This window comes from Falco punctatus (genome assembly GCF_963210335.1).
Source record: "Falco punctatus genome assembly, chromosome: 3".
Taxonomy (NCBI): domain Eukaryota; kingdom Metazoa; phylum Chordata; class Aves; order Falconiformes; family Falconidae; genus Falco; species Falco punctatus.
Window position 1 is genome coordinate 91,101,331 of NC_137582.1, and position 27,402 is coordinate 91,128,732.

Consider the following 27,402-nt stretch of genomic DNA (forward strand, 5'->3'; position numbering starts at 1 on the left):
AGGCTTTTGAGTACAGATTTCTGTCAACCCCAGGCAAGAAACTGCGGTCTGGGGTTTCCCTTGGGTAAAATTTTATGTTGAATTAGATTTGAGCATTAGTAGGTACTAGCAAAGTTAAGAAAATCTGGTGAGGTTATCCCATTCTTCTTGCTAATAGAAGAAAACAAGAATAGAAAAATACCTCAGACTGCATTAGTCCAACACTTGTAACTGCCAGTTGTATCAAAGGGAAGCACACCAACCTCGTACACCTGTAAGACAGAAAAACCTATTTAAGTTTACCAATCCATTGATTGGATTTATTTATCAAGCTGGGGTCCAGGCTTGCAAATCATGGGCCATTTAAAGAAATAGTTACATCAACTCTCTGTCTTAAGAATTAAAGTGAACATTGGCCGTAATTTTGCCATGAGTATTTTGGATTAATATAATCCCATGGTTTCACCCCTGTTCCCATCTTTCTATGTATCTTGGAAAGGCAGACACAAACTCCTACCCTGCTAAAGCATCAGGAGAAGTAGCTCCTACCCTGCTAAAGTGCTCTCCTGTGAAGAATAGGGGTACTTTTTTGTGGAAGGAGAACACATAGAAACATTTAAGGAATCTGACTCAAAATTCTGTTTCTCCAGAAGTAACACTCATGCCATTGATTTAATTTCAGAAATATTTCAGTTACACCATGACCCTTGGCTTAAATCCTATGTTTTTGTCATGCAGAAGAACTTCATATGAAGAGTACCAAGCTAGAAGCCTCAATACAAAATTAATCTCCAATACAAACACCCTTCGGTCAAGGGAAGACAGTAATGAAATGTTTGCAGGTTGTATATTGATCAAGGCCAAGTTCCAGCAATCCTGAAACCTAAGAGTAGTCAGCCGAATTTCCTGCCACAGGAAAGTTAAAAGTTGGCTTCCTGACTTGGAACTGCATCCTCAGACCACAGACCTCCTGATCTGCAAAAGCAGCTTTGAATGAACTCCAGATGCGCAGTTGTGGCAACCCCTCTGACCTAAGCTCCGCACAGCACCAAGTACCTCTGCTGTCGGGAAACACCCACCTGCAATTTGTGTACACCAGGTAGCCAACAGCCCGTGGCTGCGTTGTGTCACAGGTACAGCTTGACAGGCGCAAGGAGCTCAACATGGCTCCAGCGCAAAACAGACCTTCCTTCGCCAAAGAATGAAGCATTTATTTACAAGTTGAATGCGGTAGCTGAATAGAAGTTTTTAAAAAGCGTTTAAATCTAATACTGTAAATGTGAAATGTTAATACTGTACATGTGAAATGAAGCACCATTCATTGTTCAGCAAGGTAACACGTCAGAAAAAAAAACCCAGATGATTCAATAGCATTAAAAAAAAAAAATAAAAAATCTGTGGTACATAATAGTCCTTATGGAGGAGAGTTGGTAACGTTCTGATACCGCTCAGGGAAGTCAGCAGAGCCATCCTCCTTCTTTTAGCAGAGACCTGGCATGCTTAGTTGAACAGCAGCAGCAGATCAAAAACTATACATAAAGCGTTTTAACTTTAATTAAATGTCTCAAGACATTTCATAAACTAAGCAGGATCAGGACCAAAATCCTTGAAGTCCAGCAGGTAACCAGTACAGACCCAGTGACAAAGGCATACAGGGCATGCAGCAAGCAAATCTTGAGTAGCTACCAAGCAAATCCAGCCATAACAGCACTGCACTACTGTGCGGCTGGTAATTTTCAGCCAAGACACATCCTCCTCACTGGTGGCCAGTTTACTCCACAGCACTTTAACAAAGTGTGGACAGTTGCCCCCGTGGCTGCTCAGCACTTCAGTAATGAAAATCTTCCTTGCTAATTACCTGCTGTAATCCTATCCAAACACGGTCCTCTCCTGCTACCCAACTGCTAGTTAGCACAGTCACACACGCTTCTAGCAGTTGCCGGCTTTTCAGCACACTGGACCACTGCATACTTAAGAAGGATTGAGGAGAAGAAAAATAATCAGCGCTTAAGTGAAGGAATGTTGTCAACATCAGGGGCACTGCCATGGCCACCCTCCACTTACTGGAATGTTCAGTCAACAGCAATCTTGGATGTGGTTATGTTTTCAGCAGGAAGGGGAAGCCAAACTGTTACAACAGCACTGTCAATTTGTCTCTCGGCTTTCCAACTCAAAGCTAATGGAATTCCCGATGCACAACTGGAGATACACAAACGTGTTTCACTAGCAGGAATCTCCTTTCCAAAAGTAATTCCAAAATGCCATCACACAAAAATTTTACATGATACAACTTCAGAAACTAACACAATTCAGCTATTTTCATGACTATTCTACTTCCAAAATGCTTTAAACTTGCTCTGGAAAGTAGGGATGATAAAGAAACCTCAAACTTTCAAAACCACACTGCTGACCTAAAAATATCTAAACAAATGCACAGACACTATTTTTAACACCTTTATTGGTTTAATAAATGTTGTTGTACAAAATTCTTCTCCGGAACATGGTAAGAGCAAAAATTACACTAACAGTTTTTTACAGTATTTTATGCAGAGGAGATACAATTTACTATTTTTCTGGAAAATAAACATTCTCAAAATCTGAATTAGATACTGATCTTAAACAGCAGCACAGTAATATTCCTTGTCTCACAGCAAAAGAAATACAAGTCTCTCATTTTTTCTCCATTTCATTTGAACCAGGGGGTGACAGCACTATATTGATAAAGCTTATTTTTGCATTTCTATATTGCCTAACAGCAATTCTTTACACAACACCTTCAGAATAACAGCAGCATAACCAGAAGGGTAAGAAACTACCTGAAAGGCTCAGTGGCTTAATACTTTCAACCATAGTAACAGACGGCTGAAACTGTAAGGGGAATTTCTATCCCAGTAGAAATGCTTTGATTCATAAAATCAAAACCTGTTGCCAGCAAGGCTGGTTAGGTTTTTTGTTCCTTGAAGAAGTCTGTTCCTTTCAGCTCTTCTGGTAGATAGTCCTGCTCTACAGGTTCCTTGTACATGGGGTTATATTTATAGCCTTTACCATAGCCCAGGTTCTTCATAAGCCTTGTGGGAGCATTTCTCAGGTGCAGCGGAACAGGTGGCAGAGGTCCTGTGTGCATTCTCAGACATTCTTTGACATTGCTATAAGCCCTATATACCTCTATAGACTTTGGTGCTCTGGCAAAGTATACTACACACTGTGCTAGAATCACCTGGAAACAAGAAAAGGAAAAATGTTAAATGACTTCTTTTAAGCTCTTTGGGGAAAGTTCTGTTATCCAGACTGTTTGTGTAGCGTGACAGGGATTATGTCTCCAAACTGATCTCTGCCTGCTACTATAGTATGAACATTATCACTTAACACCACCACAGACCTTCATGATTTCCACTAGAAAAGAATAGCTACCTTAGAAGATCAGAATATATTATTTTATTTATAACAGAGAGAAAAATGGCGTTAGTTCACATACCACATTTTAACAATAAATATGCAGTGAATTTTATTTCAAACTACATCTATTTTAAGAGCTATGAAGTTCTCTTACTTGTCAAAGAAGGGGAGTGCTGAATGAACATGTAACTACATTTGCCTTGTCCTTGCAATCTCTGTTTCTCTTCATAATTCCAGATAGGTTTTACAGTTTGTAGTACTTTCAAATCAGTGAATTAATGAAGCCTTTACCTCACATTCTGGCATTCCAATGAAGTGACAGCCTTGATAAGCAGCAACTGCTTGTGTTAACGCCAGAGGATCTGCCAGCCCTACAAAAAGGGATCAGATAAAAGCAGGTTAAAGTCAGTTTACTGTAGTTACTGGTTGGTTTTTTGTTTTATCCCTGCTTCCCTACCCTGCCCCCTGTAAGATGGAAGGTTATCCATGCACATTTCAAAGTTGCTTTCTCAGATGTTGGAACTTCTGGTACAATACTTTGCAGAATGTAAGATATACTCCCTCCATCCACTGCCTTTCTTTTCCTTCCCCCCACAAATGAAAGGTCTAAGTCATGGGTATGATTTACAGACTGAATCTATTGCCACACGGTGGCAGCCTGAGCAGCAGCTGCCCATGTATGATTCACTCACTTTTTGGAATTAAGAAGGAAATGGGGTGATACCGCTATAAAGGCATAGCTTCCCCAGATCTCATAACTCTTCACCCATCACATATGTGCTAAAAATGTTGTTGCATCTGTTACTTAGGGTAAGTCAATCAAGATGCCTTACAACTAGGGAGCCAGCCATCAAATCTGAGGTTTGCAAGTCAGGGTAGACATTCATGTTCCCGAGTCATTAAAAAACCAGACATCCCTGAAATACACATTCTCTGTGACACAAGCTTACTGGTGACCTACAATCACCAGAGTTTCAAAGAATCCTATATTAACACACTGCCAAAACCTGACCTAAAAAATACTTGTTTCTCCTGCAATAGATAATCATCATCACAATGACACCACATGTAGGTAGGTCTCTGTATGCATACACAAAGCTTTTGCTGGATGTGGAGCATTTCAGTATTTTGTACCTATTTTGCATATAGCAGCTTTGGTTGGGGTTTTTTTTTTCCTCAAGTGCCAATTTCTGGAAACCAGAAGGCTGGCAGATCTTCACTCAACTTCATATTCCAACATGAAATACTGACCTATATCTTCACTGGCAAACCTCACCAGCCTTCTCGCCACATAGAGCGGATCCTCACCACCTTCAAGCATTCGAGCAAGCCAGTAAAGGGAAGCGTTTTCATCTGAGCCTCTCATAGACTTATGCAGGGCAGAGATGCAATTGTAATGTTCTTCTCCTATTTAGAATGGGGGAGAAGTGGTACACAAAGCTCTTAGGAGGAAATTAAGTAAAATGCATTTAAGGGAACACAATATATTTTACTAGATCACAGCCAGTAAACATAACCTGCTTTTTCAAGTTCTTTTTATGTATAGATGATTAGGGCATTCATTAATCTGTTCAACACCTTCACGCTTTGCCACATGGATCATTCCACTAACTACATAAGCATAACAGAACAACTGCAGATAAAAAGGAGGGTGGTAAACAATGTGGTTTTGGTACTCTAATGACCTTTCCTTCAAAAGAGAAATATTACAGATGTTTTAAGCAGTTAGGAAGAAGACTCTATATAAATATCTCCTAACTGACAAAGAGTAAAGTCTGAGCATGTACAAACCACTGACAGTTGCTTTTGGACATGCCCACAGCTCTAAAAAAACAAAAGAATTAGAGAAATCCACTACTATACACTAGTGCTATTTTAGAAAAAGACATTTCACATCAACTATAGCTTGAAGATAAAGCATGCAGTAAATCAAACATGAGTTTGCTGTATTATATAGGGGAAAAAGGAAACATTGCTGTGGATATTCAATGATGGCACATTACACAATTTGGAGGAAACGGGACCACAGAACAAAACCCCATGAAACCCCAAAGAAATGTTGTGTTCAGTTGTGGACACTTGCACTACTGGAAGGGTCTGAAAACTGTAAGCAGCTGAAACAAAAAAAAAACCCACCAACAAAATCTGAAATGCCAGACTGCTAAATAAGGAGAGGGAAGAATGAATGAATTAAAAGGATTTTTTTTAATGTTAAAAACCGACACTGCTGTAATATTGTTGCAAAACTTTCCACACAATCTGCCTTTTTTATTTTTTAAAGTGCCTGGCATTCCTTGGCTCACAGCTAGGTGTGTATTATAAAGGCAACTGGCTGCATGCACAGCCATCTGTTAGTATTTCTCTTCTTCCTATGGCTAAAAGGATTTACAGCCCGAGGGCCATATCAGAACTGCTTGTAGGCCCTACAAAATAAAACGCTGCACACATGAGTTTGAAAATGAAAGCCCCCATATGGCTGCAATTGCTCCTTTCATAGCCAATAAGACCTACACCTCCCAGGTCAGAAAGTGGGTTCCTCTTCCTGCGCCGCTGTTCACGCCACAGGGCAGATCTGTGGGGAATTCGACATGCACTGCTGGCATATGCAGGCCAGCAGACAGCTATTTTTGCTAGGACTCCACACAAAAAGCCCTGCGGTATGCAGTCATCGTGCGTGCCAACACAAACAGCATGTCCATGCTCCGTCACAACATTTGAGTCAGTAGCAATAAACCCAAGCAGCTGAACTCGCGTTGTCCTCTTGCAAGAGGCGTCTCTTGGTCTCTTAAAAGTAAGGAAGATGGCCTTTAAATATCTCAGAGGTTGCACTTGCCCAGATTTTTTTGCTGGAGTGTTTTTATACAGTTTGGGCTAATGTGAAGTGTCATACTCGGGGATACCAGCTGGAGAGGCAGAAGGAATCCAGCGGATAGGTTGGGACTAGAGATATATACCTGCAGGGGACTTCAGAGTACGAAGGCTGGGAAAGGGGACAGCTTTATCCCTTTATCTCCTTCCTTACAAAGTTAATTCTGGTGACCAAGTCATTAACATAAGAACAATACTTACACACCAGATTTGGACTTCAGAAAAACGGTGCAGTTGTACTTTAAAATGCAGTTTCAATTAAAGGCAAAATACTGTTACATGCATTGGACAAAGAGGTTTTATTTTTCTTTCTAAAAAATACAGTTTATATAAATGCTATATGAGATACCAGAAGCAGTTTAAAAAAACTGGACAGAATTTTTTCCAGACCTTTATTTGCTCTCTCAGGCTGGTTAGCCAACATACAGATCTTGCCCTCCTCAATTCAGATGAGAGACAGACACATGCCAGCTTATCTATGACGGCTGTTCTGCATCCCGAATGCCTCTTGAAGTCAAAACTCTAAAGAGCTTTTGGAATCAAAATACTTTTGCTTTATGCAGTTCCCACAAAGGCAAACACCTTTCTGAAGTGAAACAAGACACTATACAACAGGCTTTGTGGAGGACAGGGTATGCTAGTGTCTGGTGTTTACAGATATATAAATCTTGTTGATTTATGTCCCTAAATTGCTTTATGTGCTCATGAAATATTTTCCAGCTAATCTGATTAAAATATTTAAAGTCTTATTGGTAGAAGACAGGGAAAAGGCCTCATTCATGGACCATAATAAATATCTGGACTTCTTAAGCACCTCTTTATAAGGTAGTGGGCAAAAGTAAAATCACAGTCCTCATCTCACATTATTTTCTGTCTTAGCCAAAGGTAAACATCAACTGCTCTTCAATAAAGGACTGAAAAAATGCATAGAATTCCTAAAATTCCTAAAAAGCATAGAAAATCCTAAAATGTATAGGAGAAAAAAAAGCTAAAATGCATAGATTATCTGCACAAGGATCTTGTCTTTATATGTCTGCACACAGATCAGAACAATAGCCTAATGACTAGGCTATGAATAATTTCCTTCCTAGACTACTTGGTGAAAGTACACAAAAGAACACCCCACCACACATATTTGGCAAATTTTGTGGAAGGTGACCAAAAATAAATAATTATGTAAAATCAAAATTCCATAATTACATAACTCTCACTGAACATTAATCGATTATCTGGTGCTTTCTACAGGAACACACTACACTCAAATGTATGCTGCTGCTATCATGATGAGAAAGCATCATGTCGCTCCACTTTATAAGGCTGAATGAAGCACTTCATATTAGAGGATCGTAGATTCTACCACCACAAATGTGATTCAAAAAGTATTAGCTAAAACATGCTAGAAAAATAGCTTTAGTAGCCTCTATCCAGAAGCCCTCTGTACATAAAAGGACAAACAGGTATCTCTACTATGGAAAAAAGTGGTCAGCTGAGACACAGATTACTCCACAGAAGACAGAGATTTTGTAAAGGCATGCACTCAGGCAATCTGCTACAGTGACACTATCTGTGGCAGGCTCTTTGGCATTCATACAGTCAAAAATCCCAGAATTTTCACTGCTCTCATCCCTCTCTGAAAATCTCTGACAAAAAAAAAAGTACAACCCTACACAGAGCTTGAAGGATTTCTGTCATGGAGAAATGGGCTGACACATGCTACCTAGACTTGATGCAAGCCTCATGAAGAGGCGCTCCGTGCCATCTCTAACAGAACAAACAGGCATAGGAGGGCAGGGAGCAATGAATGCAGCCAAGAGTTCTGTGTGACAGTGGCCACAAGGCGACAGCAAACACACAACAGACATACATGGCACACAGCAAACCTGTCAGATTTTCCGCTTCCTCCTTATCATGACTTTCTTCTTCTCCCTCCCACTGCCTACCCTCAACTTCTCAGCTGCCATCATATCAGTATCTGCCCAAGTGACTTTTTCCTGACAATAAATCGTTATTTCCTCTTTGTAGTAAGAAGGCTACAAGCAGGCACATACATTACAAACAACCTTGAGAAATCTCTCATCATGTATTTTGAGTAGTGACGGTTAATTGAGCGTATCAGACAGAGTGGCAAAACAAAACAAAAAAAAAATCAGTTCTCCCAATACTGCTTGGCATAAACATTTGATACTATACTACCTGGTGATTCAAGTATTGCTGAAGAACTAGCACAATGCATTCAAGGGGATTCACCTAACCTGTAACATTCACTCTCTGATTTTTAACCCTCTCACATACAATGGTATAGTGGCCAACTACTGTGATGCCCAACATTGCCAAATCACAAATTTGTGCAGTTATCACATTAGGAAGCCTTAAATGCAATTAGATTTATGTGACCTGCCCTAAGCAAGCTACAAAATTCATTACCTTAAAAAGCAACTCTAAAAATAAAGCAAACCGCTTAGGTTTTCACATAACGTGTTGTGAAAGTGAGCACTTCCAAGACTTTCAAAGGAGTAAAGTGCAATGGAAGACTTCCAACCCTTCCAGAACAAACCTCCTCATCAAATTACTTCTCCCTCTCTACATGGCAACCCTCTTTGAAGACTATATTCTAATAGCCTTAAAGAACAAAAAATTTCACCATGCAACTATTCGCAGGGCAGCAAATATGTCCTTTCAGCTAACCTACACTTCCTAAGTGGCAAGAGGACACCCTTTCTAGAAGGGATTTCTGGGGAGCCTGCTACACTGTAAAGGAAAAGTAATTTTTAGGCCAAATTTCAGTACTGTTTCACCAGAGCAGCTGGTATGAAATGGGGAGCAGAAACAGCAATTACAGAGGCTGGCAGCTCTTGAGAACGTTGTATTTCAGGAACTGTATCAGGTACTTACCTGCTCGGTCATACAGGATGTGAGATCGCTGTAGCCCTTCCTTTACATGCTCTTCTGTTATCAGAATGCCATCTGCAGAACCACCTTTGGTAATATTCAAAGGAGTGGTCTTCCCCGCTGCTAATCTGGCCTGTATTGCTAACTGGAGTCCATTCAGTCCAGTTCTTGCATCACCATCACAAAGGTAGGCTAGGGTATTTAGAGCTTTCTCCTCTATGTATACCGGGAATCTGCAACAGAATAATCATAAACTGCTAGCCCCCATCGCTATCCTCTCCTTGCATATTGTGCCAGAGATGCCATTTCTTTACAAATACTGTTGAGAGACAGCTGAGTTTAAGTTCTGTTCTTAACTCATTTTGTCATGATTAAGCATTGCAGAGCCTGGGAGAACACTGTGGGATCCGACCAATCTTCCTCCTGCCCCAATGCATGTTACATACAATTGCACATGAAAAAGGTAGGGCAGGTGCCCTCATCTATTTAACCCCCTTACTTTTTCCTCCTCTCATTAAGTTCAAGGGAAAATACAGTCAGGGTTTTTTCCAGAGCACAATTCTGGCACAGCCAGTTGAACTTTACAAGGTTTTACTCCATCAGCATTTCACAGCTAGCACTTCAAATTCCTTGGTGGAAAGACAATTGAAAAGGTAGGAAGCTGTCCAAATGACTGGCATGAGAGGCAATTTCTTATGAAGCTCCTGTGTGCCAAATAATTAAGGATTCACAACAGCCCTGCACTTCATTCGCCAGAAAGATTTATTACTGTTATTACCAGTGGTGTACAAAAAGACAATGCCAGGGTTCCCAGACACATGTATCCACTGATCTTCACTACTCGCCTCCTCCTCCTCCTCGCAAACCCACTTTGCACTTGTCACACAAAAAAAGACAGTAGGTGCTGGAAAAACTTCAACAGCCCTCTCAGACCCACACATCAGAGGGAAAAGCTTGAAGTGCTGCAATCTTAAGCCACACCACTGCAAGTGAAGGCTGACAGATGTCCTCTAGGGCCATAATCCATGCTGCATAGAGCAGGCAGCTGGAATCACATCCTGTGGGCAAAAGAGATCTATCTATATACACATACACATCTTGTCATATTTTTATCTCCTTGTTTCTCATGTATTTGATCAAGCTAGGAAAAAAAAAAAATTAACAGGCACACACAGTGGCACACCAAAGTAACTGCACTTTCTCCAAGGTGTTTCAAACACTGTATTTGTGTTTGAACAGGGAAGCAGAAGAATGTAATAGCACAGGGACTTACTCAGTCAAGTACTTCATGCATCAAATCCCTTGAAAATCAGGGAGCAATGTTCCCCTCTCAGCACTACAGATGGGCACCAGATTTTTCTATATTCAATGAAAGAAGCCAGCAAAGAAAGCAAGAGCTATTTTTAAAAATCCACCAGGCACTACACACAGACATCCTGCTGCTAATACCTCCATCAACATGCAACAAAACCAAATATGCTGCACACTGAGCAAACACTTTGGATACACCAGCAGGACAGACTTAAGAGAAGGTTTTACCTGCGTGGACTAAGCTCTTTGCCTGCTGTTTGCAGAGAACGCCATGCACTTGAGGCCTCCTCACACCAATACTTACAACTCCACTCAGTGATGGCAAGTGGAGGGGAAGTGCTGAGAGCACTAAAAGGCAGGTACTACACTTGCAAGAAGCCAAGAACAGTCTGTCCCAAACGAAGTTGAGACCTCAGAGCACTTTTGCCATTTATTTGCCAATTAGAAACTGGGCAAGAATGCCGAGTTGTATTCCTGTTTCTTCAGTTTCACTACAGGTCTTTTAAGTGCCCTGTTGACTCAATACAAGCAATTAGTATTACAGGAATTGAAACAAATATGCACAAGGAACTATGGAAAATCTGAAATCTGGTTACAGGCAAAGGTCTTGTCCACTTCCATGGTGAAATCCAAGTTACAACATACTGGTAATGGAAATTCTGCTCCAAATAATGTATTATGTATTAGACTGATCCAGTCCATGTCTACAACAATAGCACAGCATACAGGACATAATAAAGAACAAGAATAAATGGAGAAAATTTCCACATCAAGCTGTTTGCATAGTGTACTGATGAGAATCACTGACTGGAAATAATATAGTGCTTCCCTGTTCCATAATCTCAGCTCTATTAACACTCAGTATTTCAAAATAATATTTTATACTCAGAATGATTGAACTCAGTTATTTTTTCTGAGGAATAAATAATTTTAAAAAATGGTATTTAAGATTTTAAATTTTACTAGGCAGGAGCCTGATTTCAAAATGAGAATGACAATTATTTTAATATCTTGGCTTCCAAAAGACATTTGCTGTATTTTACAATTTTAAGCCCATCCTGTCTTCAGAAGCTCAAGTACCCTACATCTTTCCACTTTACTTGACTTCTGCACACCCTAGAACTGCAAGGCAGAATAACTTCCATGCTTTCTGACCTCTTCCCAAGCTCTCGATCCTCTTGCAGATAGGCAATCTCATTTTTTTTTACCCTCCAAAATTAACACCAAACACTCACTCAGTGCCAATGTTCAATGTTGGTACCTTGTAACCCATGATACTTGGAGACAAAAACATAAACAAGCCAAAAGGGACACCCCAGGATCCATCACTCACTGAGCTGACGGTGATATATTAGCTAAAGGAATGGAAAACTACCGCTACAGGATAATAAATCCTTCTTCCAATTCCTCCTTATCTCCATACCGTCAAGACAGTTTGTGCCAAGAACCAACATGAAACATGTGATGAACTACCCATAAAACCTGTACAACACTGTGGCATTTGATCCAATAACACAAGGGTGTAAGCAATATCAGAAGTAAACATCAGGAAGTTCAAGCAAGGAGAACCTGTGTGATGAAAGATTTAAAAATAATTGAGCAGAACATGAGATAAAGTACCCATTGCTTCCTTCACACGTAAGTCAGTAACTTCTTACTTTCTCAGTGCAATTATTCTCACTACATTTGCTCCTTGACAGACCGAAACACTTTTACAGACAAATACAGTTCTTCATCTGAAATACTGCAGCATGATATCCACTGCTCACTGCCTTACAGCATTGTCTTTGAATGTTGCCTCTCGTCTCAGCAACTCTATTTCCTGCAAGGAAATTGGATGGGTGTTCTAAAAAGGGAATAGTTTTCAAAAAGGTCTTGAACACTGAAGACCCAAAGGAAGCCAGTCTTCAACATTGTGATTTACAAACCAGTGAATTCAAAACCTGTCAGTACTTGTAATACAGCCACTAACAAGATGAACCGCATGATGTCCGGGCTTGCCAACAGGAAACTGTGGATCCTTTCATTTCCCTCAGCTGTGCGCCTTCTGTGCTACCTAACTTCAAATACATTAATCCACCATCCAGTTTACCATCTGATTTCGATTAGATACCACTCTGAAGGCAGCACTTGAATGATAAAAATAAAAAGCCACGAAAAGAAGAATTTGATTTGCTCCATCATTGACACAGTACAAGTCTAGTCTATCAGCGTACACCTGCAACAGTTTGTAGTTATTACTGAGACAGGGTAAACTTCAGAAAGCCCACGCAAAGTTTCAGCAAAATAAAGCATCTTTAACATTGACGACTCCTTGCTTTTCTTTTTCATGACTATCTTTCTTTCTTTCATATTCCCCCATCTTCCAGCTTAATTTAGTGCAGGCTTTAAGAGGCACAATTTGATGGCAGTAAAGCTGATGAAAATCTAAAACAAAGTAGATCTTATCCTAAAGGAAATCAGTAATATTAAGACTGCCAAAGAAGTTTTATGAGTGTGATGACATAACAAAGAAAAAGATACCAAAGTAGGTAACATCTCCTGCTACTTCTGTTTTAGCTTTACAGTAAGAAAAGGTTACAGTGGGGTGGAGAAGCCAGGTGACCTAAACTCATCAGAAAACTGCCGCAACACTAGAAGCAAGATAAGAAAAAAACACCAAGAAAATCTAAGGAAACAGACTAGGGTAGAGCACACTTTCCTTATGATAACTGCTGCCCATGTGTGGGATGCAGAAGTGATGGCTGCATTCTCGTTGAGCACAGAGGATGCCTGTAGCGACTAAGGAAGATTAACCCTCACCTTATTCCTCAAGGTGATAGGAAAGAACACAAAGAATCATCCTTTTCTTCAAAATCTCATCTGCGTCAGTCAAGTGATCTGATACCAAGAGCATCTGATAAACTGATGCCACACAGTACGTGCAGGACTTCATACTACACTTCTGTGGTTTGGGAAGGGAGACTCACATGGGAAACGAAATCCAAAATTCATCTCTTGTGCCTTCTGGCTAGATCTCTGCAGCATTTTCAAAGTGGGAATGCTGCACATTTGAGGACATGTTGCCTTACAGCTCCTTTTCCAACTCTGGAACAAAGGTAAGTACAGTGAACAACAAACGTAAATCATAATTGTTGGCTTTCACTTATTCCTCAGGACAGCATGAACACTTACCTGTCTGCATCTAATGACAGCCCTGTTTCAAAAAGACAGGGAGGTGAACAGGTAAAAGATGAGACACAGCTGTGCTCCTGCAGAGCAGTAGAAAGAGAGGAAATGAAGGAGCAGAAATGGTATGGACAGTGGAGCAAGAAGGAAGGAATTAACAAGGAGACCAAAACCAGAATCGCAGTAAGGACAGGATGGCTTACAGAAAAACAAACTCATCCGCAACACTACGTATCAACCACAGACCAGAACCAGACAGCAGCAGGAAAGGGAAGAAAGACTTAGCACACAACTGCAACAAACGCTCCTAAATTCTGAACCCTGTTTTTATTTTTGAATGCCTGGCTCTCACGTTAGCTGTTGGAGCGGGGCCCTCTCTCTCCACGGATCGATTTCTGAAACTGCTTGTCTAACACTCTGCCTGCCAGACTTCTTTCAGTTTGATGAAGCACCACACTGTGCTGTTCAAATCATCCATAGCTAACGGAAGGTTATAGATACAGAGAGTCTGGCGAAACCCAAACCCAAACAACTGCAGCTGAAACTATGCCATGTACTTTAATCTCATACAGCAAGGCAAGTCTCCGTACCCTAGTCAGGGTGTAGCCACAACCACAGCTGTGCCATTACATTAAGGCTGACACGCAGTACTACCCTCTCTTCTAAAATTCACATTACTACAATATGTAAAAGCTACAGATCAGAAAACCATGAGCCAGGGTACCCTAAAAACAAGAAGGGAATAGCTTCCCTTCTCTGCCCTGGCCTCAGCATTCAGGTTAGCAATTTGTACTGCTTGCATTCTGTGATAAAACTAAAGGACGAAGTGGATTCCCTCTTATTTATTTCATATGGAGTGCCTGCCCAATTACTACATCAATACACGGTCTATTAGCAGAAGTACAGACAAGCATCAACGCAAAGAAAGTGTAGTAACTTGCATGAAAGCAGCACAGTACCAAGTACCAAATATTCTTATTTGCTAGCCATTTCAGAAGGCATATAATATCCCTTAGAGACAAATCTGGACCTTGTCTTTGCAAAATTCTCTGAAGTGATTAACATGACTATCTGGCTTGGACAACAAGAAACAAAGAAAAACAAAGTCTCTCTTAAAACAATCTATTAACACCTCACAGCAACAGCCCCCTCGCCCGACAGCATACCATAAAACATACCACAGCAGTTATCCTGTGACCAAGAGATAGAAGTACCCTCCTTGATCTTATTTAAAAAAAAAATTCTCAGAAAACAACAAACTTTTGTTGGGCATTTCCTAATTAATTTAAGAGGGGATGTCTCATCCACCACTTAATAGTAACATGATGCTTTCACAACCAACAGCAAGAAGTAACACACATTAGGACATGACAAAGACCAGTTCCAGGCTTCCATAGCAAATCCTCAGCAGAAGAACAGATTTAAATATCCTGGGAGGGTGAGTCAGGAGCTACAGATCCAAGTATAAAACTCTCTCCTAATCCAGACGGTGAGATTATGTTTTGGATGGAGACAGCCAGTGCTTTGAATTCTCTCTCTCCTGTCACCCCCCCGCCCCTGCCATATGCTGCCACTTCTTTTCTTTACTATCAGAAGTGGCTAGGGTTTCTCTTCCCACCCCCCAACTGCTTCATTCTCTCCCTGGCAAGCAGTCAATTCCTCAGGCCGTGTGCGTTAACACCCTGCAGCCCATAAAGTACTCACTCTGAGCTCTCACTGCTGCTGCCAGTTGCAGAGCTGCTGTGCTGGTCGCCCTGGACCAAAACCTGGACCCCTAAGGACCTGACGGCCCGCATCAGAATCGCCTCCATTGCTTCAACCGAGAGCTTCTCCAGGACAATCACCCGGCATCGGCTCAGAAGAGCAGCATTGACTTGGAAGGAAGGATTTTCTGTGGTCGCTCCTACCAGGGTCACTGTCCCACACTCGACGTGAGGAAGGAAAGTGTCCTGAGGATGGGAGGGAAGCAGAAAAAGCTGATCTCGATCAATGACAACCTGAAACATCCCATGTGAGTAGGCTACATTTTACGCATCTTGTGAGTGTTTGGGTTCCCTGTTGATATGACAAATAACCTCACTGACAAGGCAGCTCATCTGCTCAGCTATCTAAATGATTTGATCTCATACGCACAGCACGTTATGGGGCTGTTCACTTTAATAACTCACGCTTGCACTGAGAATGATCCTAGCAGCTGAAAATTAACTGTCAAAAAATGCAAATTTTTAGTTTATTTATGTGACTTTGGTTTATTGCTTGGCAAACATAAAATATCACAAAATTGCCTAATCAAATATATAAAATAATGAGGCTACTTCTAAATACCCTTTGAATCAACCTTTAGGGCTACAATTCCCTACATAATTATATAGGATTGCTCAAAAATCTATAGGAAGATTGCGGTATGGTTCAATATAAAAACTGTAACTTGTAGTACAGAATTCAAGCTTTCCATGGTATGACTAAAGAAAAAACCTATAGCTAGGAAAGGAAAAAGAAAAAAAAAAATGCCCAGTGATGGCTGTAGCAATGTGTTATCCCAAAGTACCATGCCATGCTTTATTTTCCTCTTTTCTCGAAGAGAACAGGGGACAACATTAGAACACACACACACCCTAGGCACACTCACATTCCAGACCTTTTTAAAGGTAATGCAGAATGCTACTTCCAGGGTAGAGGCTGAAATTAAGATTTGTGCAGCAAACATTACTAACATGACTTTGCAGAAATAGTATTTCAGAAAAATGTCATACAAGCACATAAGTCAATTACTAGTATAGCTCAGCCTTCTATTTAAATCTTTAAATCATAATAATTAAACACTGATCACAAGTGAGTTACAGAATTTAGTTTTTATGTTTCTCTCATATTCATCTACTAAAAACATTAAAATCAAAAAAGCCAAAGTTACCATCTTAAGGCAAAATGGGAAGTTTTACAGAAGTGCTGACAACGGCTTTTTTCAAAAAGCAGTGTAGTACAATACCTGCTGAGACTTATTGAAACGATGGATCTCATCAATAAAGAGGATGGTTTTTCTCTTGAAGAGTCTTTTTTCATTCTGGGCTTGGCTGATGACATCTCGAACATCGTTTGTCTTGGCACTTGTGGCTGATAGCGTCACAAACCTCGTACCATTCTTTTTGCTGCTGTTGGCTATGATGTGTGCCAGTGTAGTCTGAAACAGCAATAGAGGAAAGCTTTGTAAAAATTGTTTTGGACACAAACAATCCTCCTTTGAAGGAAATGCGTACAAAAAAACTTTATATATTCTGGACATAGGGACAGTGTTGACAGTTTATGAAGTATTTCAGTTCATGCTATTCTAGCACATCGAAGACTTCAAAACTTCCTGCTAGAGGTAGCTGTCAATTCCACTGCTGCATTTCTAATGCCTGCACTTTTACCTACCAGACCTACTCAGCCTCAATACTGAAAAGGCCAGCAATGACAGCTGTCTCCTTTACCGCTGAAGAACTCCTCGCTAAATACATTTCTGTCACAGAAGACTGCCTGACTGCAATTTGCTGTGCAGTTATTTTGTAGAGCATGTTAATGGATAAAGAGCTGGACTACCGCAAGACACCTGCAAAAGAGTTTACAGTGCAACCACATTTAAGAAATAAAAAGCTACAGTGTTTTTAATTAAAGCCTCTTCTATTTCCACTGCACATAAAAATGAAATTAATCCATCCTCTACAAAAGCAGGACAATGTTAGTACTGAAGATTAACATGTGTACTTAAGAAAATGTAACTCTCTAACCTTAAATAGTCAACAGTAATCAAATCCTGGGCCAGTGAAGTAAAAGACAGCTGACTGAACAAACTGTTCAGGTTTAGGGAGCTGGTTTTTGTAAGCAGCCATGTTGGTTTACTTTCCTTAATAGACAACTCATTCAAATCAAATTTATAGAGAATTTCACTGAGCCTACAAAGCACAGAAGCAACCTACGGTACTAGCCCCCAGGCAGATTTACTATACCTGAACACTTTGCTTCGCAGCCCTTAGTATAAGCAAGTGTATCTCTATTTGAAAGTATTGCTAGAGAAAATCAGGTGACTTTCCCATCAGGTCACTTTTCTATTAGAGAAGGAGCCCAAGGAGACTGAAGACAGGAGAGCCTCAGCAGATGAGGAGTGGGACAGGTGCTGACAAAACCACTTCAGAAGATACTTCCAAGTACTGAGGTTAAAGCAGCATGCACTGCCAACCTGATCCTCTTGCAGGGAGGCTGCAGAAGCAACCACCTGCCATATGGCTGCCAGTGGTGTTGCAGCACTGCTCTGTCTCTTTAACGGATCTCCTTGTCCCTGAAATGGCAACCAGCCCAAGATGGGAAAGGGGAGGATGTATCAGTATTTACTCTTGCTTCACTTTTAGTAAGGGCTTCCTGATTGTCTTCAGAAGAGGTGTCATTTCATGTCCTGATACAAGACTTGCATCCCCTGTCAGATCCTCTCTCACCCACTGGAGCTCAAAGCACCAGCCCCCTCCCTCCTTGTATTGCTGCAGAAGACAAGACTGGAAAGACACATTGAAAAGTGCTTGCAGTAAAGCCTACAGAAACGAGGAAGAGCCAGGAAAACAAAAAACAAAACTATTGTCAAAACTAAGCTAACAAAATAAAACCAAAGGTGGTGTTTCCTTACAAAAGGGCCTGGATTCAGAATGTACCCATGCCTTAAAAAAAATACTGAAAGCATGGAAACCCCCAATACATCAAATCTGAGGATGAAAAAGGAAAAATGTACCTCTTCCTTCTCTCAAAAGGGGTGGGGTGAGGGGAGATGGAATCAAGTGGCTGTTTTTCTTGTAGCTCCACTTGAACCGGTAGCTCATACTGCATCCTGGTCCTCATTCACCAGGTCACAGATAGTTTTGTTGTTTAAAAAAAAGCAACAAGAATTTTTTTTTTAAACACATGCACAGGACTCCACATTTCTACTCCTGATTTGGGGGGGGGGGGGGGGGATCACAAAGAGATTTGTTTGAAAGTTAGTATTAGACCAAGAATCTACTTGAAAACTGCTGCACAGTTCTCAGTCAGCACATACATCTCCTGCTCTGCCAACTTCTGGGTCAACAAAGGTTGTAATAAGAAAAACGTACACTGCCTTTCAAAAGCAGCGCTCGACATGGACAGGCAGGTTCATGGCCTCTTCCTTCTGTTCTGCACAATCAATCATTTAGCAAGTCAAACTGCCCATCACATACAGGTCAAACTTCCCCTACTCCTCTGAAAGCCTATTATTTCCTATAAGCTCTATTTTTTAATGCTGCTTTTTCTCCTACCATCTCAAGCAAAAGTCAGTAACATGCTAGAGTTACTTTCTTAGTATCAGGTTACAAGCTAGGAAACATATAACCCAGGGGAGACTTAAGTTAAGCAGGGTAGCCTAAGTATGAAGGCACTAGCACAGACAAACTGCAACTAGCATGCCATGCCTCTAGTTTCTCTCACTAAATTCAAGGGCACTGTATCTGAGGGATATGAAGAAAATTACAAATCTGATCTGGAATAAGGCAGAAGAAAACACACTGAATACCCTTCATCATCTGAAATAAATTTTGAAGCAATTTCATTGTCACACTAGGAAAAAAGTCTTTTAAAATAGTAACACTGATGTTGCAATTTAATACGTATGAATACATCCGTATCAGAAGCAGTATTACGAGCAGCAAGAGGAAATCTAAACAAGTTGATATTCTGCTCCTTTTATTATACAGGTGTTGCTTCTTTAGATCATGATTTCTCCTTATGGGAGGGAACATAAGTATTGTTTTCCATAAATTAAGCGGTATTTATATAAATGAGAAGTGATCCTGCAAACTAACCTTTTGCTAACTTCACTAAAAATTACACCTTACAAAGCTCAGTGTAATATCCTTGCTCCTTCCAGAAACCATTCTCAGTTCTCTTGCATTATCACACCAAACTGTCCAAACTCATACCTATTGTCCCAAGTTTTATGCTGAGAATTGGAAGATTTTACTGACTACCTGTTTAGACAAGCTAAAGAAGTGCCATCATAAAGAGCTATTCTGAACACAGAAACATTTCCACCAAGAAACTCATGAACCATTACACACCAATGAATAACACTTCCAACTTAAGCTTGTGGTCACTTATTTCTTGATCCATTACACACAGAACACATCACTCCCGAAACTCTCCTCCACATCCTGCAAACTTCTTCATGTCAGCCCAAGTAATGGTACACTTTCCCAAAGGCTGCAACCATCCAAAACTTAAGAAAATCCACCAACCAAACAAAAAAATAACCAAACCACCCCACTCCCAGCAACTATGCTACCAGTTGTTCCAGGCTAGATGTTACAGACGAAATAAAAGTAACCCTCAAAGTCTGCCTGGCTCCACACATCTCTCACTGCCACAGCAGATATGTCAATCAGATTTGCTGGTTTGGTTAGCTGGATGTTCATATTAGGAGACAAGAATATTCTGTATATCCACAGGTCTCCTTGACTGCACAAATCCCTCTGAGTGTAACCTATTTTGCTGTTCTCTGCACCACTAGTCAAAGCAACCTCATACCCACAGCTGGAAGAAAACTGTAAAAAGCAAGTACAAATTAAACCTGTCCTACTGATGCTGATGTTCAATGAGTAACGTTACCCGCTTAGAAGTAAGGTGGTCTTTTAATTTTTGCACCTTTATACCAGGCCATTAAACAATGCCCACTGCATTAGCTCACCAAAGCCCCTTCCAAGAATATACAGTGATACTGCCTAGCACTCTCCAGAAAGTGCAATTGAAAAAATCTGGAAGAGAATAATGTATATGGTCACATCATAGTCAAGACAGCTTCAGCCAAGATGTTGACTGTGAAACCTAAGGTCATTCTTACCTCATATGGAAGACCAGGCAGACCTTGTTTAGGGATCTGCCTATGACTACATGTTCATGGAGACCTTCCTTATTCATTCTTAAATTGCATACATTTATCAAAACAGCCATTGTAGATGTCAGTCACTGACACGGTCTCTCAGGTTGCATCTATACTGTGTTCAGGTGTCATGTCAGAGAGCTCCTGCAGGGTGTGCAAGAACAGCCCCCAGTTGTGCTGTTCCAGCCTCACAGCCTTTTCATAAGGAGCTGACGTGCATACCACTCTTTATGGGAACACACTGCAAGAACTCTCCTTGCACCTGGATGGGCTGTTCCAACATAAATGCTTCTCCCAAGAAGTCTGGAAGGTTGTATGGTCTGCTAGGCCATGCTTTAAGTGACCAAAACAGATCTGGCAGAGATCTGCACTAGCGTATAGACTGCTACACAGCATGGATTATTCCTGAGCAGGGATAATCTAGTTGGCATCTTGGCTTCCCCACCAAGTGACCTTGCTGGTTTGTGCCAGAGCAAACCACAGTGTGAATTATGTTTGCGGTAGGAATGACAAAAGGCTGACAGCCTAGTGCAAACAAAATGCAAGCCCAACAAGGCTAGCTACACCTATAGACCTGCAGGGTCTAAACTACATTATGACAGCTCTGAACTCGCATCCTGCTTTTTTCTGCTGCCCTCTGACCATGACCTTCCCTGGATTTTTGCTTCTTCCTTTATTCTGCCCAGGATTTCCATATTTTTGCTTACATGGTGTTGCCATCAAAGGCGTCTCCTCACCCTCGACCCTCTCTTTGAGGGCAGCAGAGCCATAATGTGGTTGACAACCAGTCAGGAAAGGCCACACTGTTTCACTGCCTTGACTGAGACACCAACAGTGCCAGCATCCTTGGATGCCAGCCAGGGGAGCAATTCCCTGGGATACAGCTTAAAAGCTGGGGGGTCCTACCCAACACTGCTGCGCTGACCCCAAGCTACCACACTGCATCACAGCAGATGAACATGGACTAGGGACACTGTCTATAGAGATAAACACAATCAAAAGTGGCAGCAGTTGGCATTTATATAAGGGCAGATGCTATTCTTACCCATCTTGTTTGGTTCCTCACACCCCAAATAGCCCACTGTGGGACTACTGGAGGAGTAAGGTGTCACTGCACAACAGTCACAGCATGTGGCCTACAGCACTTCCAGAATCCAAGTCAGACCAAGCATAAACAGATGCAAGGTCATTGCCTAATGTTTACTGAAATGGTGCTGTGCCTCCATTTGTTGCATCCAGATTTGTCTCCTAATTTTCCAACTGCTTTACAAATACAATTGTATTTTCTCTTCCAGTTTTCTCTTCCTAGAGAGCTACCCTAAGTTTTTCCTGATTTAGACTGGCATAAGCAAAATCAAGCACACTGTATTTGAAGACTTCTCACAGGCAACTGCAGAGACAAACCCACTTTTCAGAGTTGCTCTGGACTTTCACTCTATGCTACTGTAAAAGACATCATGCATTTTCAGTTAAAAACATCATGCTAATCAATCAGAAGAACTCATTACTTAAAACAGTTCAAATCAGGCCCCAAGCAGTATGAATAAGAGAAGATGAAATACACTTAAGTAATCAAGTAGCCATTTAGGTAATCACTTGAATTAGCAAAACAGAAAATGCTGGAGGGAAAGGACAATAAATATGTGGGGAGCAAAATACGTAAGTTGGACTTGCTGTGTTTCAATGTGTCTTACAGCAAAGTCTTGAATAAAAGCAAAGAAAATAAATACATGAGAGTCCCAGAAACACAATACAAACTCAGTAGAGATTTGACAGAAACTTCAAAAACCACTAACTGTGGCTTGTAATGTTTTGCACTCATATCAACATGGGACATTCTACCTTATTACTAGATTGCAGATATGGACCCCAAGAAAAATCACACATGAATGTTGTCTTATCTTTTCTAGGGAGCCGGTTGCAGGCACTTGCTGCCTACATTTTTTCTTGTTAAACAGCAAACGTAAGAGGGAATGTTTACCGTATTTAAATACAGAATGTTCAGGTTTATAAGGCTTAAATCATATCTGTGGCAGCAAAATTATTCAGTGCTCAAGTTACGCTGTGTGTCCCCACTAACTCTTTACTAAAATTGGTGTCCCATGGCAGACAAGCAACAATCTAAATCCCTGCATTAAGGTGTCAGAAATCACAGTATGGTTTACTCGGATTACACTCGGATTCATACAGGCTTTTAAAAATTTGCATAGTCAGTACGAACATGCTAACTGCTCCTAAGTTAATAACATGACATCTCTTTGAGGCAGAGTTTCTTCTTCTGGCCTATTGTCTGGTCAGCTTCTTAAAAACATAAACTATGCTCTTGCGTTCAACACTCAACAGTGACAAAAGTGAAAAATACCCAAGTCAAAGCCTTACCTAGAGTACCTTGGCTTCCTAAGAAGTTAGGATGACAAAAGCACAACGCTCACACTGCCTTAAAATAAGAAGACTCAATACAGAAGGAAACTCAAAAGAAAACAAACTCACAACTGAAGTACCCTGATATTGACTTTTCAAGTTTGATTATGCTTCCTTCAATATTCAAGCACAACTGAGGCTGAAATCAACTTGGGCAGAACATGTATTTTTACTCAGGTACCTAGCTTTATTACTTTCATGATAAAAGTTCTCCAAAAGTACTCTTGACCGCGAAATACTGCATTTATAACAGTTTAATAGACAAGGTTATTCTCTTCTTGCTTAGAAAAAGTCTGTTGAACGACTACTTCTCATAAAGGTCCAAACTGATAAATAATACATAAATTAATTTGAAATTTGGACCCAAGGTTTAATTCCATCTACAGTTATTTTATTTTTTTTTTTTTTTTACTTTGCAACTGCAGAGACAAACCCACTTTTCCGAGTTGCTCTGGAATTTCACTCTTTGCTACTGTAAAAGACATCATGCATTTTCAGTTAAAAAAAAATAATCAACATTTATTTTTATCTTATTTTTTTTACTTAGTCCTGCTCTACCCTTTTCAAATGAAGCATTGGTTAGTGTGGCATTTGGCTCTAGAAATGGAAAAAGGCATAGATGGGTTGCAATAACCAAATTCCATGGGTAGCAGAGGCGTGAAGAGGTTTAAGGAATCTACATAGCACTCCTATTTTAGCACCTACCCTCTAATGTAAGGCTATTTTCTTTGATGGGAAGAGCTTAGCATGTGGGCTTGTTACATTTGAAGCTAACATGCAATTATTTCTTAGTACTTTTCCCACTGAAAAAGACTATACTTAACAGTAGGTTTTGACTATCAGTCCAACCAGGTTCCGAGGCAGAGAGAATACTTATTTCTCCTCCACAAGATCTTTCAAGTTTCAAGCACTAAGTTATGTGATTCTTGACATAAAAAGCAAAATAGGCTTCCTTTTCATCTCTTTGTCCTCGACCTGTTTCAGGTTACTTCCTCATAAAATGTTTTCCTAGTCATGTTATATTCGTACCACCCAAAGAGTAAGTGAATGAGGCAGGCAGGCAACCACAGACTTCTTTTTCCATCTTTAGGGAAGATTATTTTGCCTTGCATGTTAAACCTGTAAGGACAGGAATTTAGTAAAAAAACATCCAAGTAAAGGACAGAACTTTCAGCCATTTACCTGAGATTTATCCGAGACAAGACAATATGATTTATGGGGAAGACAGCCAGAGATGAACCTACACGCCAGTACCACCCTACAAATACTGACAAGCATAGGTGAAGGGAAAAGTTAAGTTTTTGCAGTAGGAATTTCTGGCTTAGCCAGTAATGGATGGTCCATCAAGAGCTAGCTCAAAGCATGTAGCCTCAAAACCATTTCCTTAGAAGGAGCAACCTAGAAAGTAGAAGAGCTACCCAACAGCTGAAGTACTTGGAGAAAGAAAGCGTAAACAGATAAATTGTGGAACCATTCCTTGATGGGGCAAAAGGCAGTCTTGATGCAAGTCACATGACTGGTTAGCAGCATAATTCAAACTGTGAGAAGCAAGCTTACTAAATGCAACCCCACATAAGGCATGTGGGTGAGAAAGATGAGTCATGAAAAGAGTGAAGGCTGCGTTATTACAGGCATAAAAAAAGATCACCTGTTATTCCATGACAGTCTTAGTACCACAGAACGTTCATAAAGATGACCTAACACACAAGCATAAGTTGTCACAAGCTCAAGGAAAAACATTTCCACAGCCAGAAAAAGGTGGGCTCATCAGATCACAACCCAAAGGCCTCCCCATTCAGTTCTAATTTTCAGAGACTGTATGCAGCCTTTGCTTTGTTACCACTGTATTTATAAGTGTATTTTTCTAAGGAAAAAAGGCTTCAAGAAAGAGCAAGCACACACTGTTGACACAGGCAACAAGAAGACAAAGGCAGAAGTGCATCAATAAATATAAAACCTGGCCCCTGAATGTGTAACTCATTCAATAATTAAAGAATTCGACTCTACTCCTCTCTCCAGCCATCTTGCTTCAATCAACCCACCTCCCCTTTAACAAGTTGTTACAAATAGCCCTTCTTCACTTCATCTCCTCTGATCTTTCTGATATTACCTTGTTATTTTAAAGGAAGTGGCAATTAAATTCACCAGCTGCTTCCTTTTCGGTGCATGTTATCTAATCTAAACAGCTTGTTGCATCATTGCTAACAGTATTCATCTATCAATTGTTTTCATACTTGCCCCTTACTACCTGTGATTAACTGGCATTATTATCCAAATACAACACATGGCATACTTGAAAGTAAAAGGAGACTTGCTAAGAACAGCAAGGTGCTGTTCTGTCCTTAACTTCTCTGCTACTATTAATTCATTGGCCATTATCTTCCCTATCCGACTTCCCAATGTGCTCTTGCACGCAGCCATCTATCTATGTATGTAATACACAAAACTTAGCACTGCGCACAATTTAGACTGACAGAGATAATTGTGTATTTTGCTTGCTTAGTTTTCCCCTGCCCACCCCCCTCCCAATACTGAGGAAAAGGACAAGATGAAAGTGAGAACTTCGAGTATTCCCTCCTGACTGCACATGAGGCAACCATTTGGTCCTTCCCTCGCTACAGCTGTGGATTCTTTCACTGCTGTGCTGTGGTTACTGTGCCTTTTCACCACAATCTGCTTCTGGTATCTTAGAAGAGGCAGAAGAAAGTGCAGTAGTCAGATCCTGTAAAGCCCCATCAGTTTCAGAGTGTCTGTTTGAAGGTGGACAAGTTTGGACAAGCGCCTGGTCGCAACGCCAGCTCCCTTCTGTCAGGGGCCAGGTATCTGCAGGCTAAAGCAAACCCTGCTGTAGTAATCTGCTGGTACCTCACCCCATTTCCTAAACATTTTTGCGGATTCTATTTTGCTGCTGTTTTTAAACTTCTCAGCCATTACCTAAAACCTAGCTGGTGTTTTAGGTAATGGCTTTGGAGTTTACAAAATCTGAATTACCCCAACATCAGCAGGGCCTTGCGTAACCGAACTGCAAGCTGCAGGGAAGGGGTAGGTAGGTGAACCTACTTTTGGTGGGGGTGAACCACTTTTATCCAGGAAGCAGGTTGTGATTTTGTAATCCATATCGGCCAACATAAAGACATTAGAGAAGAAACCGAGAAGACAGGAAGAGAAGAGCAAGATGGAAAATAAACCAGGTCGCCCGGCTCGCAAGCCACGCGAAGCGGAGAAGGGCCGGGCGCCGGGCCGGGGGAGCGGAGCGGTGGCAGAGCCGCCCGCAGGCCGCGCTGGCGGGGCCCGGCGGCGCACTCACCTTGCCGCAGCCCGGCGGCCCCCACAGGATGAGCGAGGGGATTTCGTGGGACTCCAGCAGGGACCGCAGCAGGGTCTGCGCTCCCAGCACCCGCTCCTGCCCCACGTACTCCCCCAGCGTGTCCGGCCGTAGCCGCTCGGCCAGGGGCTTCCCCTCCAGCTTCTGCCCCAGGCTCGTCCCGCGCAGCGCCGCCCCGCTGCCCGCCACCGAGCCTCCGTCTGCCGGCCTCACGGCGGCCTCCTCCCGCCCCGTCCCGCTCCTCCTGCCGGGGGCTCCCGGGCTCTGCCCGCCGCCGAGGCCCTTGTAGAAGAAGGACGAGACGGGGGGGGCGGCGGCCAGGTGGGCCTCCTTCAGCTCCCCCTCCGCCTGGCTCCCCGGGGCGGCAGCGGCGGCCAGGCACGGCCGTTTGCAGGGGGGCGACGAGCCCAGCTGCGCCTCACCCTCCCCGGCCTGCAGGCACAGGTCCAGGTGCGCGTTGATGTGCGCGCCCGGCAGCTCCTGCTGGCACACGGGGCATTGCACCGGCGGCTCCTCGGTGCCCGCCATCGGCTCCCGCCACGGGCGGCCCGTGAGGCGACGCGAGGCCGAGGCAGGAAGCGGGGCCGCCGGCCCTCGGCGCCCGCAGCCCGTCGGGAGCTGTAGTCCGCCCGGCCCTGCTCCCCGCCCCGAGCAGCGGGGCGAAGCGGGCGCCGTTTTCCCGCCCCGCTGGCTTCGAGGGGCGGTGCGGGACCACGTCCCCAGCGAGCCCTCAGCGCTCCCCGCGCTGCGGAGGCCGCAACATGGCGTCCCGAGGGAGCCCACCTTCTGCCCCTGGCTCCCAGCGCGTTGTGGGGCAGATCCCCCAGAGGCAGGAGCTGGCCCACCCTTCCATGTGTCTGTAACCCGCGCTGCTGTTCTACCTTGACATAAGATATTGAGAAGTCTGTTTGGGATATGCCGTGTCTCTGTGGTGTCTCACGCTGTGATTCCAGGGCAGTATAGGGCTGTTGCTGTTGGCTTTGCGGGACACAGGTCCCACCAGCATGCGGGGTGGGATGACAAGCTGGGGGAAATGGTGGGAGATGGGGAAGGCCACACTAGCCCTGTTCAAACATCCCGAAGTGCTGTGGAGCTACCGTGGGGGTCACGCTGATCACTATTGTCGAGGTATGTG

The 27,402-nt window shown here is 42.2% G+C and overlaps 1 protein-coding gene across 1 annotated transcript; it reads right to left on the reverse strand.

The window, feature by feature from the left end:
* Positions 1–2,420: 2,420 nt before the first annotated feature.
* Positions 2,421–27,015, reverse strand: WRNIP1 (WRN helicase interacting protein 1). Its single transcript, XM_080377820.1, has 7 exons — positions 26,250–27,015; positions 16,598–16,789; positions 15,316–15,560; positions 9,136–9,365; positions 4,627–4,782; positions 3,667–3,746; positions 2,421–3,196 (listed from the first exon to the last, which is right to left on the reverse strand). Exons 1-7 carry the CDS (start codon positions 26,793–26,795, stop codon positions 2,921–2,923), a joined length of 1,725 nt encoding a protein of 574 aa, XP_080233946.1. The 5' UTR covers positions 26,796–27,015; the 3' UTR covers positions 2,421–2,920.
* Positions 27,016–27,402: the final 387 nt, after the last annotated feature.